Below are 18,593 nucleotides of genomic sequence, written 5' to 3'. Positions count from 1 at the left end.
ACATCAAACCACCCCTGTCTCTGAAAGCACTGACAGGGAACATCTCTAAACTACTAACTTTTTTTTGGGTAAAATATCTGGACTTGAAGTAATTTGAAGCTATGCTAGCAGAATGATTTAAAGATAGTTCTCTGTGTTACAATTCCTTACCTATGAACTTTGGTAGGAGAATACAGAATTTCAGGATTAGATTCTAATTAGTTAACATATATTTATACCTGTTATGAATATGAAAACGCTTCAAGCCTGTATAATTGCCAGACAACAGTAATGCCCTTTGAGATGTGAGTGAGTGATGGCGTCTCCTTGTAAGGACCGCCCATTACTGATGGGCACACATTCAATTTCCCCGAACTCCAAACTTGAAGGTGGCCCTCAATGAGGTTAATTTAAGTATCTAACAATAGCAATTAAACGTTTAGACTGAGCCACACGTCTCCTGAACTGAGTTTCTATATAATAATAGCAGCTGAACATGACAGCACTATTTCCAGTGCTCTGTATTAACTCATTTAACCCTTGCACACCCTGAAAGGTTGGTACTGCTGGTGTCCCTAAGTTACAGATGAAGAAGCTGAAGCGCAGAGAGGTTACACAGCTCAGCCCAGATCACACAGTCAGTAAGTGGCAGGGCCAGGGTTCAAGTCCAGGTCGCCCAGCTTCCCAGCTGGTGCCCACCTCCTGATATCCCAAGTTTACTTGGTGCCTGCGAAGCAGGCCTCCCTGTGCTGATCAGGTTCTGGGAGGAACCGCACAGAGTGAGTCAATTCAAGTTAAACTTGTTTTCGGCCTCTGCAGGCGGCTTGAACCTGAACCACGGCCTCTCCATGGTCAGCTTCACGCTGGAGTTAGGCAACTTGTCCCCGTCGGATGGGGAGCGCTGAAGGACGGGACCTAGGCTTTATCGCGGGACACCCCTCTGAAAGCAGCAGTGTTTTACATTCATAAAAATGCACACACAAAGAGCATTTATTTAATAGTCTATCCTGCCAACTGGAGACTCCAGAAGCTGGTATCCTGAAAACAAAAGAAGCTGCTGAAGGCGCAGCTGTGAAATATTCCAACTGTTGGAATAAGACTGAACAGCTTAACATAGACCTTTGGGATTCTGCAGATTTCTCCAATTTCACATTCTAGATAAATACAACTTTCCCACCTCTAATTTTAACTCCGGGGTGCGGATTTTATTATCAAACATTTCAATATTAGCAAACATCATCCACTAAAGAGGGTTACCCTGATTTTTTTCCAAAGGACGTCCTTGACTCCAGCCAAAGCTTTTAAAAACAATGAAGTATACTGATTTGTGTTTGTTCCTAACGCAAATAAACTCGTGAGTCCATAGTGATCACTGCTTTTCACAAAGACACTTTAAAGGTGATTTCTACCAGGTTACCTTGAGCTGGAAGTAAAATGCAAGTCATCACTGTCGTCGCTATACTTTTTTCTTGGTTTCGCTGGGATTGGCGTTTCCTGTTCAATGGTCTGCAAATCTGAGGTCACTGAATGTGAAATACCACTTGAGAAAATAGAGAATAAGATGTAAAAGAATAATATTAGTTCACGAGGACACTTGTGTGTTCACCAAAGAACGAATCTTTTTTTTTGGCCTCGCCGCGCAGCTTGCGGGATCTTAGTTCCCTGACCGGGGATCGAACCGTGGGCCCCCAGCAGCGGAAGTGTGGAGTCTTAACCTCTGGACCGCCAGGGAATTCCCACGAATGTTTTAATTTACACTCTCAATAAAAATATACTTATTAGTGGGGTTAAAAACATGAGCAATAAAAAAATATTGTTTTGGTGTAAGCATTGAAAAATACTGGACTTTAGTGAGGCCTGTAACTAATTATACAAAATACAGTCACATATATCAGTTGTGTTTATGGCATCCACTAAATGACAAGTCAGACCTATTTCCTTTTACCTAAGAATCAAATTTGGAATTTTTCATGCTATAGTGAACACCGCTCTGTCCCCCGGCTTCTGAGGGGGATTGCTTCCAGGACCCCAGCAGATAAAAAAACCCCACAGTATTACTTTGTACTTTAAATCATCTCTAGATTACTAATAACACCTAAGACAATGTAAATGCTACGTAAATAATTGCAAATACAATGTAAATACTATGTAAATAGTTGCCCTTAAGAGTGGTATATGCAGTAAATTCAAGTTTTGCTTTTTAGAACTTTCTGGAATCCCCCCCCGCCCCCACCCCCGAAACATTTTCAATCCCCAGTTGGTTGAATCCGCAAATGCAGAACCTGTGGGTACAGAGGGCTGCAGGCGGACTGTATTAGAGAAAAGCAAAACAACTGAAGAAAGTGAGTAATGAGAAAACATTTCTGAAGTTGAAATTAACAAGGAAAATCCGTTCATGATTAGCAAACTAGTTTAAATTCTGAAATCCAAGAAAGCAGAGTCTTACATACCTTCTGCAGTTTCCAAATCCCATGCCAAGTCTCTCTGATTCCACCTTCTTTTTGCCACTCGTGTTCATCTTTTCATCTTTCTTCATTTGAATATTAAGATCCTTATAGGCTAACCGTAATGATGACACACTGCCAGAAAAACCAAATGCTCCTTAATTTAGCTTTAATTCTTGTTCTTGAGTTAAAATACGAAGAACATTAAACATATCACTCTACTTTTAGCTTCGTGCTGCTTTCCATAAATTAACGATTATGAAGGCAAGCTGGCCTTTTTTTGGGGTAAAGGTCTTTTTTGAGTAGATGCTCAAGAAACTCTGAATGAGTTTACAGATACTTTTTGGTTGCTGCTGGACTTACATTACTGTTCTAGTTTATATCACTTATTATCATGTCATAACATGATGTATACTGAAATTATTTCTCTGAAGGATAATAAAAAGCAGAATTTCTTACTTGGACCAATATTTTACTATACTTCAACATTACATATCAAAAGTACGAGGTTAGTCTCGTTGGTCTGCTCTGGTTTAAGATAAAAAATATATACAAATTTGACTTAACAAATAAATAAATTAAGAAGGGATTACTTCACTGCAAAAGGGTTCTTCAGTTTACAAGAAAATTTCCTGTAAGATCTCTTTATGTAATCAGGCTCTGAGAGCATTTAAAATGGAGTTATCTCCAGTAATACCACTTCTGGGCATATATTTGGAGAAAACCATAATTTGAAAAGATACATGCACCCCAACGTTCATTGCAGCACTATTTACAATAGCCAGGACATGGAAGCAACCTAAATGTCCATCAACAGATAGAGAAGATGTATATATATACAATGGAATATTATTCAGCCATAAAAAAGAACAAAATAATGCCATTTGCAGCAACATGGATGGACCTAGAGATTGTCATACTGAGTGAAGTAAGTCAGACAGAGAAAGACAAATATATGATATAGCTTATACGTGGAATCTAAAAAAAGGGTATAAATGAACTTATCTACAAAACAGAAATAGAGTAACAAATGTAGAAAACAAACTTACGGTTACCAGGGTGTAAGGAGCAGGGAGGGATAAATTGGGAGACTGGGACTGACGTATACACACTACTATATATAAAATAGATAACGAATAAGGACCTACTGTAGAGCACAGGGAACTCTACTCAATACTCTGTAATGGCCTATATGGGAAAAGAATCTAAAGAAGAGTGGATAGATGTATACGTATAACTGATTCACTTTGCTGTACACTTGAAACTAACACAACATTGTAAACCAGCTACACTCCGATAAAAACTAAAAAGAAAAAAGAAAAAAAAAATTGGAGCTGTCATTCCTCAGCCAATAGTTTCCTCTGCACCACCAGTCAGATACTCATCACCTATCTCTCAAATATTTGTGACAAATAATGCACCCAGGTGAGAAATGACGAATAAAACACTGTCCCTTACTCTCAGATTTCCAAAAATGCTACAAATACTTAATTTTTCATAAAGAAAACCAGGCCTATATTAACAATTACAAGAGTAAATTATCATATTAGTAAAATAGCAACAAAATTTCAGGGCCTTGAAAAATGATATACCTACCTACCTTATCAGGATTTCTAAGCTATCATCCATTTAAAAAAATTGTGTAAAACGTCACGAATTCCTCATAAGAAAGGCACTGTATAAATTCCATAATAATATGAATACATTTCTCTGTAGTAAAAGGGAATGACGACAGAATTTCTTACTAGGAAAAAATCATCTTGCTTTTGCTGTGAGTCAAGCAGGACTTCTGTTTTGTTTTCATCTGGCAGGTGGTTTTCTTTACTATTATTCCTACAGATCAGGTAATGGTAACATACCCACTTTATTACTTGGAAAATATAATATACTCTTTCAAGTATAAATTTTGGAGGAAAACAATAGATCTGTTTAAAATCAGTAGAACTGTGATTTTCCTTCTTGGGGTACTTGACGTACGATTGGGTCTATCCTCCATTAAAAGTGTGCACTTTTAACAGCCGGACCCTGGAAGCACTAATGGAATAAGGAAGCCAGGACTCCAAGCTTCTCAGACCCGCAGAAGCCCTTCCGGTACCAGCTCGGCTTAGGGGAGGGCTGGCCAGACACTCAGGTCAGCAAGAGAGCAGCTCCAGCGGCACCACTGTATCTTCTTACTCTTTCTACCAACTGTGCACACAGACGCCTCCGAGGATGGGCCCAGAGACTGCCAGGCGAGGCTCAGGCTACTGCCTGCCTGGATAGTTTAGTTTCGCAGTCCGACAACACAAGAAACGATACCGCTCGTGAGAGCTGATTGAACTGAAATAACTTTATTTACAGCCGTTAAAAAAATGAACTTGCAGGGCTTCCCTGGTGGCGCAGTGGTTGAGAGTCCGCCTGCCGATGCAGGGGACACGGGTTCGTGCCCAGGTCCGGGAAGATCCCACATGCCGTGGAGCGCTGCGCCCGTGAGCCGTGGCCGCTGAGCCTGCGTGTCCGGAGCCTGTGCTCCGCATCGGGAGAGGCCACAGCGGTGAGAGGCCCACGTACCGCAAAAAAAAAAAAAAAAAAAAAAGAACTTGCAGAAGACTAACATAAAGCTTGGGCACTTCCTCATAGCTGGCACAGCGCTAGTTTGGTGAAGCTGAGCTGTGATGTGTCTGAGCGGCAGGACGGTGATTAGGGCATGGTGGTGCAGTTGTTCTGAACAAGGCCATGAAAGGGGTCAAACTAGGTTCCCAAGTCCAGTTCATAAATACCCCATGGTCTGCATCTTTGCTTTTATGCTGTACTGAATGGTCCTAATGAAAGAGACACGGGGCTTCCCTGGTGGCGCAGTGGTTGAGAGTCTGCCTGCCGATGCAGGGAACACGGGTTCGTGCCCCGGTCCGGGAAGATCCCACATGCCGCGGAGCGGCTGGGCCCGTGAGCCATGGCCGCTGAGCCTGCGCGTCCGGAGCCTGTGCTCCACAAAGGGAGAGGCCACAACAGTGAGAGGCCCGGGTGCCATAAAAAAAACAAACAAACAAAAAAAAAAACAAAACGAAAGAGACACGTTAAGGCTGGTGTTGTTTCTATTTAGTAACACGCTAGTTTCCGTCCACCTGACCTACAGGAAGGGAGCTGCTGCTTCCTGTATTCCATGTCTCCTGTTCTGATCAGGTGGGGATTTCACACGTTCTCTGGGAAAACCTCACGCACAAGCAATCTGGACAGAGCCTGCTTCCAAACATACCCATATTTTTTTTAAACTATTTTCTTAAATTTATTTTATTTATTTATTTTTGGCTGCGTTGGGTCTTCGTTGCTGTGCGTGGGCTTTCTCTAGTTGTGGTAAGCGGGGGCTACTCTTCGTTGTGGTGTGCGGGCTTCTTATTGCGGTGGCTTCTCTTGTTGCGGAGCACGGGCTCTAGGCGCATGGGCTTCAGTAGTTGTGTCTCGCGGGCTCTAGAGCGCAGGCCCAGTAGTTGTGGCGCAGGGGCTTAGGTGCTCCGCGGCATGTGGGATCTTCCCGGACCAGGGCTCGAACCCGTGTCCACTGCACTGGCAGGTGAACTCCTAACCACTTCGCCACCAGGGAAGTCCCAAACATACTCAGATTGAACCTTCCCCCTTGCCCAGTGTCAAAAAGCCTAGCTAAGTCAGAGACATCAAAGTGAAGTCTGTGACAACTCAGAGTAAACCTCACAAAGAGCATTTCAAGTCACATTTTACCCAAATACAGTTTAGTGCTGCCCCCTAGGTTCTGTGAGTTAAAGGACAGTGAGGAATAAGTAGCAATTTCCAATTATCTGGCTTATGGTATGAAGGTCCTCTTAGCGCACTGTGAGCATCAATAGCAAGAAATGACACTGGTTGAGCACTTACTACGCGCCAGGCGCTGCCTGATGCACTTCAATGAGAATTAACTAAAGGAATCCGCAAAACAAGCTCATAAAGTATTGTCTTCATTAGGCAGCCCGTAGTAATTAACTCAAGCTAAAACAGATGCATGTGAAAATAAGAGAAAAGACCATATAAATAAAATAAACACGCATACAAAACAGGAGTCCAAGTTGCCTTTCCTCTCTTCTCTCCTTACCATCCTCTATGCCCACTCACGGGCACTTTCCAGATGGTCACGTGTCTCTTCTGTTCTCAACACAAACGAAAACCTCTCAGGAACCTTAAGTATCTACCTAAAACAAGTCTCCAGTCTGGCCTCCTGGCCTCCAGTTTTTTCCCGTTCCTTCTGTCCTGGATAACGCCACCAAACGCACTTTCCAAAACACACCCCTTCTTCACAGCACTCCCCTCAGATGTGGTGTAAAACTGCCCGCCTGACTTCAGGGCGATCCCCAGCCATCATTCCAATGTCCCCAATCCAGGAAGGACCCCAGTGCCACCGTCTGGATTCCCTCTTCTTCATCCTCTTAGGCTCTTCCTTCTCCCCCGGCCCCGTGCCAAGTCTGACTCTGAGACTCCTTCAAGATCCAGCCTCAAAAGCTCTGCAGATGCCACCATACCCACAACCTTCCATCGTACAATTAGAACTTAGTCACCAAGTTCCACGGGGCTTCACCTTATAAACACATTTTTTTCATTACAGAGATATAATTCACATACCATAAAATCCACCTTTCTAAAGTACACAATTCATATTGTTGAGCATATTCACAAGGCTGCCACCGTCAGCACTATCTAATTCCAGAACATTTTCATCACCCCCAAAAGAAACCCCGCCCATTAGCAGTCACACCGCGTTCTCTCCCCTGCCCCCAGCCCCTGGCAACCACTAGTCTGCCTTCTGTCTCTGGATTTGCCTAATTTGGACATTCCATTTCTAAGGGATCATACAATATGCGGTCTTCTGTGGCCAGTTTCTTTGTTAGCATAAAAATTTTTAAGATTTATCCATGCTGCAGCACGTGTCAGTACTTTATTCCTTTTTATGGCCGAATATTTTATTGTATGGACATACACATTTTGTTTATCCATTCACTACTTGATGGACATTTGGGTTAGTTCTACTTTTTGGCTATAGGGATTAATGCTGCTATGAACACATGTACAAGTTCTGGTGTGGCTACACGGGCATATTTTAATTTCTCTGAGAAAATACTGAGGAGTGGATTGCTGGGTCATGTGGTAACTGCCACCAGCAAAGCACGAGGGCTCCAGTTTCTCTGCATTCTCACCGACACTTGCTGTCTGTCTTCTTGATTACAGCTACCTTGAGTGAAGTGGCATCTCCCTGTGGCTCTGGCTTGCATTTCCCTGATGACGGACGATGCTGAGCGTCCTTCCTGCGTAAGTACCTCCTGAGCGCTTCTGTCTCTCCCTTCCCGCGACCCCATCCCAATCCTGTCTGCACAGCTTCAACCGGAAATGGCGACTGCCTCCTTCTCCCCTGGTCTCTCCCCTTCTAATCTACACGTCCATGCAGTTTTCGTTATCATAAAACTGAATTTTGCATTATCCTCCTCACACACATATGTAAGAATAAATGGCATTTGGAAAGCATATCTCAGAAACATGTTACTATGACCCAATCAAACTTACATCGATTCTTCCTTAGGTGCCGCCCTGGCCAGAAGGTCTTCCTGTTCCTTCATTTTATCTACGGCTTGGGCTTGTTTTTCAATTTCATTAAAGCACGTATTCGTCAGTTTCTGGGCTCCCAAACTTCCTTTTTTGGCCCCAAGCTAGAAGATACAGTATAAGATTACATTCTACCCAAACTGTTTGAAAACGTTTGCAACAAAAGCTAACATTTATCGAGGGTTACTTGGTCCTCACGACTCTATGAGGCCGGCACTGTCTCCATCCCCGGGTGATGGATGAGGACCTGAAGCTCCTGCCAGTTAAGTGACTCAACCAAGATCCCACAGCCGGCAAGTGATGAGGTCGGGACTCAAAGCCCGCACCTGCCTCCAGAGCAGGGGCTCTGCAAGGAATCACGGCATCGCAACATTCAACCAATGACAACCCGCCCAGCCTCACCAGACAGCACTGCTTTTAGAACCGTAACCATGACAGAAACTCCCAGGGAGCCTCTGTTGATTTTTTTCAGAATTTTGTCATTGACAGAGAAATGTTAAACACTCATTCCAGAAAATCTTCACTAAGTATAACATCCCCTCATTGAACAAAATAAGCTTTTTTATCAAAGCCACATTCATTATGATATGGCTCAAAATAAAAGGAAAATGACAAAGGTGGCTTTTCTGAGTGCATGAGCCATTTTAGAGCTGAACTACCAGATATTTTATACATAATACTCACTCCTCTTTTAGCGTGATTTGGTTTCTTTTTTATGATAGAGGAAACCTCTGTCAAAAAATAAAAAGTAGAAAGTCAGACCAATGGAAATACATAATTTCAGTGTATTTTTTAAAATTCTAAGATACTGTATTTTATTATTTAAGCGACTATAACATTTTCCACATTAGTTTGTCATCCAGAAGTATACAAGTGTGCTTTACATGAACAGAGCTTTATCAAAACAGAGTCCTCAGTATTTCCACGTAGTATCCAAACTCAGAGATTACATATGTTTTGGGGACACCACACTGAAGAGAAGTAAAGAGACTGAGTTTGCCCCATTCACGTTTTTCTTCAGGAGCATTTCATATTACATTAGAACAAACCCTCCTATTAATCTCTACTCTTCAAAACATTTCAAAATTGTTTTAAAGCAGAAAGTTAGCCAGGCATTATGCATGCAACTAAAGCAGTGAAGCACTTTCTACTCTGATTTACGTTATCATATCAACCAATAAGAAATATAAAACACTCTATTATTTTGGTAGCACTACATTCTAAATTGCAGAAAAATATATGATGCTTTTAGATAACGTTTCTTAAAAATTGTTTTCTGGGTAAATTTTAATCATAGATTACATATTCTGTGTTTAGAACTATGTAAAAGAGACCCAGTAAGGATAAAAACTATTTTCTTACAAAGTGAGAATGTGCTTTAACAGGAAAAAGATAGCATAAAACCACAAACAACAAAGATTGAAACTTTTAGTCCTAATGAGGGAATAAACTCACTACATTTCAAGTATAAAAAAGCCATCCATGGAAATTCTCCTTTTCATCACTTTCTTTTAGATTTGTACTGCGGTAGTCACATAGTCTGCCCCCAGTCTCCTACACGTCTATTATAAATACATGACGAAAACATCTGGAACATTTCTAATAGTTTAGTTATTTTTCACCAGAGCAGCTGCTTTCCAATTAATAATACAGTGTAATATGCACTAATTTCAGATTGTATTTCCCCGATAATGAGAAATTAGAAATTAGGTTCACCTACAATAAAATCAGAAAGACAAGAAAATGCTAAGAGTTCTTGAGTAGCTAGGAATGACTTGGCTGCTCTGACCTCTGCTTATGCTGGGACACAAACCAGCAAATCAAAAGCGTCCAGAGCAACCTTCGCCGGGTACAGAGGCTGCTGCATTTCACAGTCTTCAAGCCGGCCGGAACAGAACAGCATTTTTGCTTAAATAAATCTCATTACATTTGAAGTTCTAGGCAGAATGTAAAGGCAGGATTCATTACTTTCTTAGTCAATCTCACTCTCTAAATCCCAATATAGGGTAACACATACCACCTAGAGCAGCCTTTGTTGGTGCATTAAGACCTTCCACACTTGGTCCTTGTTCTGGTCCACCTGAAAGTTGAAAATATTGATATTAACGCAGAATATAGATTCATCAAATGTGCTTTTGAATATATAATATACTCAACTTGCTCAGTACTACGAATCTTATCCAATTCTGTCAATGACTGTCTTTTCTTTTTAGCTCCATATTCAATTTTATCATTTTAAGAATTTTAATTTAAAAGTCCATTAAAACAGAAGTATATTTTGTATCCAGTTGCTTTGTAGAATAAAAATGTTATTGGTCTCCCTAATTAATATCATTTGGAATTCTACCTTATGGTCCAGTGTTTTATTTTACTTTATTTATTTATTTATTTATTTGGTTGCGATGGGTCTTACTTGTGGCATGTGGGCTCCTTAGGTGTGGCATGAGACCTCTTAGTTGAGGCATGCATGTGGGATCTACTTCCCTGACCAGGGATGGAACCCGGGCCCTCTGCATTGGGAGCACGGAGTCTTAGCCACTGTGTCACCAGGGAAGTCCCGTGGACTGGTGTTTTAAAGTAAACTCTTCTGAGGGACTTCCTTGGTGGTCCAGTAGTTAAGAATCCGCCTCCGGTTTGCAGGGCAGAAATAGAGACACAGATGTAGAGAACAAACGTATGGACACCAAGGGGGGAAAGTGGCGGGCCAGGGGGTGGTGGTGGTGGTGGGATGAACTGGGAGATTGGGATTGACATGTATACACTAATATGTATAAAATGGATGACTAACAAGAACCTGCTGTATAAAAAAATAAATAAAATTCAAAAATTCAAAAACAACAAAAAAGAAAAAGAATCCGCCTGCCAATGCAGGGGACACAGGTTCGAGCCTGGTCTGGGAAGATCCCACGTGCCACGGAGCAACTAAGCCCACGCACCTGCGCTCTAGAGCCCGCGAGCCACAACTACTGAGCCCGAGTGCCACAACTACTGAGCCCATGCTCCGCAACAAGAGAAGCCACCGCAATGAGAAGCCCGCGCACCGCAACGAAGAGTAGCCCCCGCTCGCTGCAACTAGAGAAAGCCTGCGCGCAGCAACAAAAACCCAACGCAGCCAAAAATAAATAAATTAGTTAATTAATTTTAAAAAATGCTTTATAAAGTAAACTGTTCTGAGATACCAAGTACATATGTGGACCATACACCCAATATATGTTAACATTTGGAAATTCTAATACCAATTATATCAGTGATAGAAACCTAAATTTTCAGTTGCCAAGAAATCTGCTCTGTTTGCTAGTTGATCTAAAAAAAAAAGATTCTGGTTAGGAACTCTGTTAAAATTTTTATTTTAAAAATGTTAATTTAATTTTACTTATTACGTTAAAAATGGATAAACAACATGTAATATATCCATGCAGTGGACTATTATTTGGCCATAAAAAGAAATGAAATACTGATACATGCTACAACACGGATGAACCTTGAAAACATTATGCTAAGCACAAGAAGCCCGTCACAACAGACCACGCAGAGTATGATTCCATACGTATGAAACGTCCAGACTAGGTGGAGCCTTAGAGACAGAAAGCAGGCTAGTGGCTGCCAGGGGCTGGGACAAGGAGAGAATGGAGAGTGACTATTAATGGGTAGGGGTTTCTCTCTGGGCTGCTCAAAATGTTCTGAAATTAGATAGTACTGATGGTAGCACAACCTTGTGAATATACTAGAAACCACTGAATTGCATACTTTCAAGGGTGAATATTATGGCGTGCAAATTATATCTCAATAAAGCTATTCTAAAAAAGAGAGCAGGCCCAACAGTGGTTTAGAGTAAACTCAAGTGTTTTATTTTTACACATTTTTTAAAAGATAAACTCTAGTTAAGGCATTTAAATAGGCAATAGCAGAATGAGTGAGAATAATGCCAATTTGTAGAAAGAGAACTGATTCTACATTTATTGATTACTTACTCTGGGCCAGGAACTGCTCCGGGCACTGTAGGAACAGCAGTGAATAACAACACAGAAGCAGAGCGTTGCAGGCCCCATATTCTATTTCTTAAAATTCTTTTGTTCTCTCATTTTCACTGCGTGACCCTTACATTTAGTTGAGACTGTACCTTGCACCCGATGCTAACACATGAAATTCTGGGTTAAGTCTTGAGACGACAAGCCTCCCTAACTAACCACAGCTTAAGAAAAGTTCTAGATGGAGAATAGAGAGGAAAGTGTTGTTGCAGGTGCAGAAGGAGGCAGGATTCCAAACAGTAAAACCTTTTAGGGGAAATTCATCAGCTAGGGACACAGCTTCTGAGAGATTTCCAAGAAAACATCTTGGTCTGCATTCAGTTCCCTTAGCTTTCTGTTAGTAAACAAACGGAGACATCTGAACTTCAGAGGTTACTAAACCTCCCGTGGCAGGTAACCTTCAATCTCAGAAGGTGTTTTATACTAATAAATTGTAAGAGTTAGAATATTCACATTAGGGGGCTTCCCTGATGGTGCAGTGGTTAGGAATCCATCTGCCAATGCAGGGGACACAGGTTCGATACCTGGTCCGGGAAGATCCCACGTGCCGTGGAGCAACTAAGCCCGTGCGCCACAACTAGTGAGCCTGCAAGCCACAACTACTGAAGCCTGGGAGCCACAACTACTGAGCCTTTGCTCTAGAGCCCGTGTGCCACAACTACTGAGCCTGCGTGACACAACTACTGAAGTCCGCGTGCCTAGAGCCAGTGCTCCACAACAAGAGAAGCCACCGCAATGAGAAGCCCGCGCACTGCAACGAAGAGCAGCCCCCACTCGCTGCAACTAGAGAGAGCCCGCGCGCAGCAACGAAGACCCAATGCAGCCAAAAATAAATAAAATTAAATTAAATTAAAAAAATCCCAAAACTGTAGCAAGTTGAAAGTAAAAATCCTCAGTAATTTTATTCTCCAGTGAACAATTCGGTGTTAACTGTGTGTGTGATTTGGGTTCTCTTTTTTATAAAAATGAGATAATATTCTGTGTTCAGTAATCTTTTCTCCCCACTTTATAACTGACCATGGGCATCTTTCCCTAGCAAATGCAAGATTCTTATTTTCTAGTAGTTCCACAGATGCCAGTGAAGCACAGGACAGCACTACAGGGCGGGTCTCAGCACTACCTTCACTGTTTGCTGGAGGAGCGTCCACGTTCCCTGGTGCTAAAGAAGATGGTTCTGGTTGTCCTGAAGTCCACCCTGTGCCGCTCACCTGAAGCAAGTGGAGAAAAGTCGTTACCAGCTAAGCAAGAAAAGTCATAAAAAACAAATAACAGGGGAAAAACCTAGTAATTTAAACAGTCACCTTCCTACCTGGATTAGTGGGAAGGAAGGATAAGATATTAAAATATACCTGTTCTTAAGTCTCTGTTTCCATGCTCGAATTCCTTATTTCTCCTTTTCTTTAAATAAAAATTTTATTACGCAATAATTTCAGACTTACACAAAAGTTGCAAAGATAAAAGCTTCTATAGACTCTTCACCCAGCTTCCTCTGATGTTAAAATACCCAGGGTACATTTGTCAAAGCGAAGAGTCGTCACTGGTACAGTATTCGCTAAACTCCAGACTTTACTTGGGTTTCACCAATTTTCCCACCAGTGTCTCTTTTCTGTTCCAGAACCCAGCCAGGACCCCAGGCTGCATTCGTCACGTCTCCTCAGTCTGCTCTGCTTTGTGACAGTTTCTCAGTTTTTCCTTGTTTTTCAGGACCTTGAAACTTTTGAAGGGTACTGATAGGTATTTTGTAGAATGCCCCTCACTTTGAGTTTGTCTGATGTTTTCTTATGATTAGACTAGGTCTGGGGGAGGAACAGCAGAGAGGACGTGCCCCCTCAGTGCCTCATGTCAACACGACTGTGCACTAGTGATGCCAATCTTTTTCACTTGGTTAGGTTGGCGCCTGGCAGTCTTTTCCCTGTAAAGTTACCGGTTCCCCCTTTCCATCCTCTAGGCCTGGGAAGCGTCACTAAGTCCAGTCCACATGCAAGGGGAGGGGGGTTAAGCCCCACCTCCAGAAGGGTGGAGAGGTATATGCATGATTTGGAATCTTCTGTAAGGAAGACTCTCCTTTCCCTCCATTTCTTTATGCAATCATCCATTTATATTAGTATGGATATTTATTTATTCTTTGGATTATAGTCCAATACTATCATTATTTTGTTGTTCAAATCGTTCCAGCTCTGACCACTGGCACCTCTTCCAGTTTGGTTCCTGAGTCCTTCAGACATGTCCTCGTCCACTCCCCCTGCCCGGCCTCCTAGCACTTCCTTTCTTCTAGCACCATAGGGCGCTCCAGGCTTATCTGCCGCAGCAGCCCCAGTCCTAGAATCGGCCATCTCTCCAAAGGCAGCCCTGGGTCCTTCCACTGGAAAACAGCATTTAGAAACCAAGGTGTGGGTGCTGGGTGTGCCTGTTGTCCTGGGGTGTCACTGTCTCTAGGCCTCTCAGTGGACAGAGCTAGGTCATATATCTGTGTGTACTAACCCGTGTGTACACACGTATCTGCAATTGGTTCTCCATCGTGTGTGTGTGTGTGTGTGTGTGTGTGTGTGCGCACATATAGATATATAAAGACAGAGAGACACTAAAATAAACATGAATTCATACTAATAGCTCCAACTCTAATCCACACCAAACCGTTCATCTCTCTCCTCTCTTCAGCCCGTCATCTCTATTGCTAACATTTCTCAGCTACTAATCATGGATATTCTGTATCTACACCAAACCGCTCATCTCTCTCCTCTTTTCAGCCCGTCATCTCTATTGCTAACATTTCTCAGCTACTAATCATGGATATTCTGTATCTACACCAAACCGTTCATCTCTTTCCTCTTTTCAGCCCGTCATCTCTATTGCTAACATTTCTCAGCTACTAATCATGGATATTCTGTATCTACACCAAACCGTTCATCTCTCTCCTCTTTTCAGCCCGTCATCTCTATCGCGAACATTTCTCAGCTACTAATCATGGATATTCTGTATCTAGTTCCATAGTAAACAGTAGCAGCAGATCACGACAGCACACGCTTCTCTTTTGTTTTCTGTTCCCATCTTTTTTGATAACTATTTCTGGTAACTACTGATTCTGTCAAAGATAACATGTACATAATGTGCAAATTATAATAGCAAAAAAAAAAACCAAGGTTTAGCAATGTATACAACTTTACATAATTTTTCTTGAAAATCAGTTGAAGGACTGAGTAGCAGTTAAGCAAACGGTGGCCCCTCCCCATCGGGACTGGAAGATGCAGGGCAGCTAACAGAACATCTGGGGCTATAAGCCAGGGATCGCGTACATTTCCTTAAAGGACCAGTTAGTAAATACTTTAGGCTTTGCAGGCCTCATGTTCCCTGATCTAAGCGATTTGGGGAAAATGCACAGAGGGACCATGGATTGTTGTTACTACTCCTATCAGAATACGAAGATGAGGTTAATGAAACGGCACTTGTTGAAGGCTTCCTCTGCACTGGGTACCAGCTACTTTTATCTGTGTTAACTCAATTCATTCTCACAATAGCCTTGAGATATGTTCTACGTACACAGCTAAATAGGGACAATGAGATTCAAACCGCTCTTAAAATCTGGGTTAAAAAAACAACAACAACGGGCTTCCCTGGTGGCGCAGTGATTGAGAGTCCGCCTGCCGATGCAGGGGACACGGGTTCGTGCCCCGGTCCGGGAAGATCCCACATGCCGCAGAGCTGCTGGGCCCGTGAGCCACGGCCGCTGAGCCTGCGCGTCCGGAGCCTATGCTCCTCAATGGGAGAAGCCACAACAGTGAGAGGCCTGTGTACTGCAAAAAAAACAAACAAAAAAAAAAACAAAAAAACCCCCAAAAAACTGTCTTCATTCTTTGTCAGTTCCAAAGCTCTGAACCGCACTGGGGAGACCCCTAGTAAGACGTCCTCAAGCCTCCCTCGAAGCTGGGTATAGGGCACGGGACTGAATTCTAGCCAGCAGGCTATGAGCAGAAGTGACATGTGCTACCTCTAGATTGTAAAAGGATGGGGCACTTGCTTTCCCGAATGTCCGTCCTCCTCCCGCTGGCTGGGAAAGGTCATGAACTGGAGCAGCCACTCTGCACCCTGAGGGAGGAGCCACACAATGAGAGGAGCAAAATCCATACCCCGGTCAGCCCTGGACGGCCCACCTCTGCACTGCTGGTGGGAAATTAACTCCTACCTTATTCCAGGCCCGACTGTATTTCAGGGCTGTTTGCTACAGCAGCTTAGCCCATATCCTAACTGAAACATTTTAAATATATGCCCTTTATAACTTTACTGTTGATAACTTTAGTTATGCCTTAGAAGCACACATGAAAATTATGTGAAGTGTAACACATACCTCAGGAGAAGCATGAGAGGCAAAAAAATCTTCCTCCTTTGGTGGAGGGGACAAAGGTGGTACCACACAGCTATCAAGCCACAGCTGGAACAAAAACACATGCAGCGCTCAGCATTTCACTTGCTTCAAAGTGTCTGTTTAACGCTCTTCACTCCCTTTCTGGAGGCCTGTCTGCTAAAGATTTGTACTTTCCATCATTATAAAGTCAGGGCCCCTGAGCACATTTTAGTAACACATCAATCCAGTAACTTCTGCCACCAGACCCTGTGGAAGACAGTCGCCAGCTCCCCAAGCCATTTCCGGAAAGGAAAGAGCCAGGGCTTCACGTCTAAGGGAAGGTTCCAAAGTACAGTCAACCCCCATCATTTGTGGATTCCACGTCTGCGAATCTGTCTACACGCTACAATTGACCTGTGACCCCAAATCTGCCGCCCTGCACGGACACACGCAGAGCAGCAGAGAGTCTGTCACCCCAGGTGCACGTCCCCAGCTGAGGTGGAACAAGGCGACGCTCTGCTTCCTTGTTTCGGCTCCTGCTGTAAACACGGGTCCCTTTTACGGGCTGTTTACTGACACGCTTTCCACATTTTTGTGCTTTTTGTTGGTGGACCCATTGTTTACAATGGTCTCGAGCACGGTGCTGAAGTGCCACCTCGCGTTCCTAACCACAGGGATGCAGTTAGCTGAGCGTCATTCAGCTCGAGCCACGACGCCCTTGGCCGCCAGCTCAGTGTCAGTGAGTCAACAATATACACTAAAGAAGGTGTCTTTAAACAGAAACACAGGTAAAATAAGGTTAGTGCTGATCAGCTGACAAAGGTGATGCTGCAGGACTCCCGTGCAGTGTTCAAAGCAAACTTACCAAGCAGGACCGTGAATAGTAAGAATCCACTACACGCTGTTTCCTTGTAAGAGAAGCCGGCTAGAGAGTTTTACTGTTTGGGGTAAGAACTACTTTTTCTACTGAAACAAATGTTCCTCTGAAGGAGACCCCCCCGCCACAACCCGCTGTGCTTACGTCAGTGCCATGCTTCCGGGTTGCCTGGGAGGCCAGCACCTTGATTCTCTCCCTATAAAGCTGGGCAGCGCGACTGTTGTACTTGGCATTGGTGTCGTTGGTGTCACACCCGTGTTGATGGAAAAAGGAAGACTGCAAAGGAAAGTACGCGGGTTAACAGCATCGCTGCATTAAATCTAACGTGGTGGTCAAAAACGTTACTGCATGCTATGAAGGATTCTTTTGAAAATACTAGTGAAAACCAAAATAATTTAAACCATGAAAAATTTTTATAAAATTTTTCCTTGTAAAAGGGGTAATACCTTCCACAGATGTAACATTAACATTCTGGTAAAAGTGGACATGAGATGTGCCTCCCAAGACAAAATAACTGGCCCTTCCTTGCTCCACTAAGCCACCTCCTGCTCCACTAAGCCACCTCCATCATCCGGAGTGCTATTTGGGGGGACGCTTTCCACTTGGGACTACTTTTAATTTGAGGAACCCACTTTAGTGTAGATTCCACTAAACTGGAATTCTTTTTCTTTGTATCTATATGAGATGATTTTTTGTTTTTGGCTCTGCTGTGCAGCGTGTGGGATCTCAGTTCCCCCATCAGGGACTGAACCCGGGTCACAGCAGTGAAAGCCCGGGATCCTAACCACTAGGCCACCAGGGGGCTCCCTACATTGGAATTTTTGACAAGTCAGGAGCCATGCTAACCTTCTCCTTGTCGAGCACTATTTCTTCATCAGCGGAGACCACAGCATAGGCAAGGTGATGAAACAGATGTTTAGACAATTAGAGGACACTGCTTTCAACCACCTCTGATCTATGTACAGACAATGAATTACAGTATTCATATCTTAATTGAAGCAGGTGTTCTAAAAGCCTGCATGAGGGATCCTCTTATTAACTCAATGGGATGTGTAACGGTACGGAGCACCCACATGTACTAGGTCTTGTCTGGTCCTTTGTGGGCACCATTCCGTCAAATCCTCGTGGCCAGACTCTCAGGGAAACTGAAGCAGAGAGTTTCAACAACTTGCTCAATGTCACACAGACAAGCGAGGGGCAGAGCTGGCACTCAAACCCAAGCAGGATGGTTCCAATCCCACTGCTTGAGCTCAAGGACCACTGACTGACCTGCCTCACCCCATCTGCCCCATCTCCACTGGCTGAGACGAGGAAGCTGCTCTCTGGAGTTGGTGGGGGACTCTGCA

At 43.2% G+C, this 18,593-nt stretch overlaps 1 protein-coding gene across 2 annotated transcripts in view; it reads right to left on the bottom strand.

The window, feature by feature from the left end:
* Positions 1 to 18,593, bottom strand: part of ARFGAP3 (ADP ribosylation factor GTPase activating protein 3) — a 53,535-nt gene that overhangs the window by 20,389 nt on the left and 14,553 nt on the right. The window contains exons 4-11 of one of the 2 annotated variants that reach the window (XM_065888326.1): positions 17,392 to 17,523; positions 16,374 to 16,457; positions 13,152 to 13,239; positions 10,024 to 10,083; positions 8,688 to 8,734; positions 7,965 to 8,107; positions 2,430 to 2,558; positions 1,397 to 1,519 (exon numbers count right to left, since the gene is read on the bottom strand). In XM_065888326.1, coding sequence (XP_065744398.1) covers positions 1,397 to 1,519; positions 2,430 to 2,558; positions 7,965 to 8,107; positions 8,688 to 8,734; positions 10,024 to 10,083; positions 13,152 to 13,239; positions 16,374 to 16,457; positions 17,392 to 17,523 — 806 coding nt within the window. Of the gene's footprint in view, positions 1 to 1,396; positions 1,520 to 2,429; positions 2,559 to 7,964; positions 8,108 to 8,687; positions 8,735 to 10,020; positions 10,084 to 13,151; positions 13,240 to 16,373; positions 16,458 to 17,391; positions 17,524 to 18,593 lie in introns of both variants that reach the window. The other variant, XM_065888325.1, reaches the window with a different exon arrangement.

This window comes from Phocoena phocoena, chromosome 11 (genome assembly GCF_963924675.1).
Source record: "Phocoena phocoena chromosome 11, mPhoPho1.1, whole genome shotgun sequence".
NCBI lineage: Eukaryota > Metazoa > Chordata > Mammalia > Artiodactyla > Phocoenidae > Phocoena > Phocoena phocoena.
Note: the sequence above shows the minus strand (reverse complement) of the source record. Positions and strands in the feature narration are given on the sequence as shown.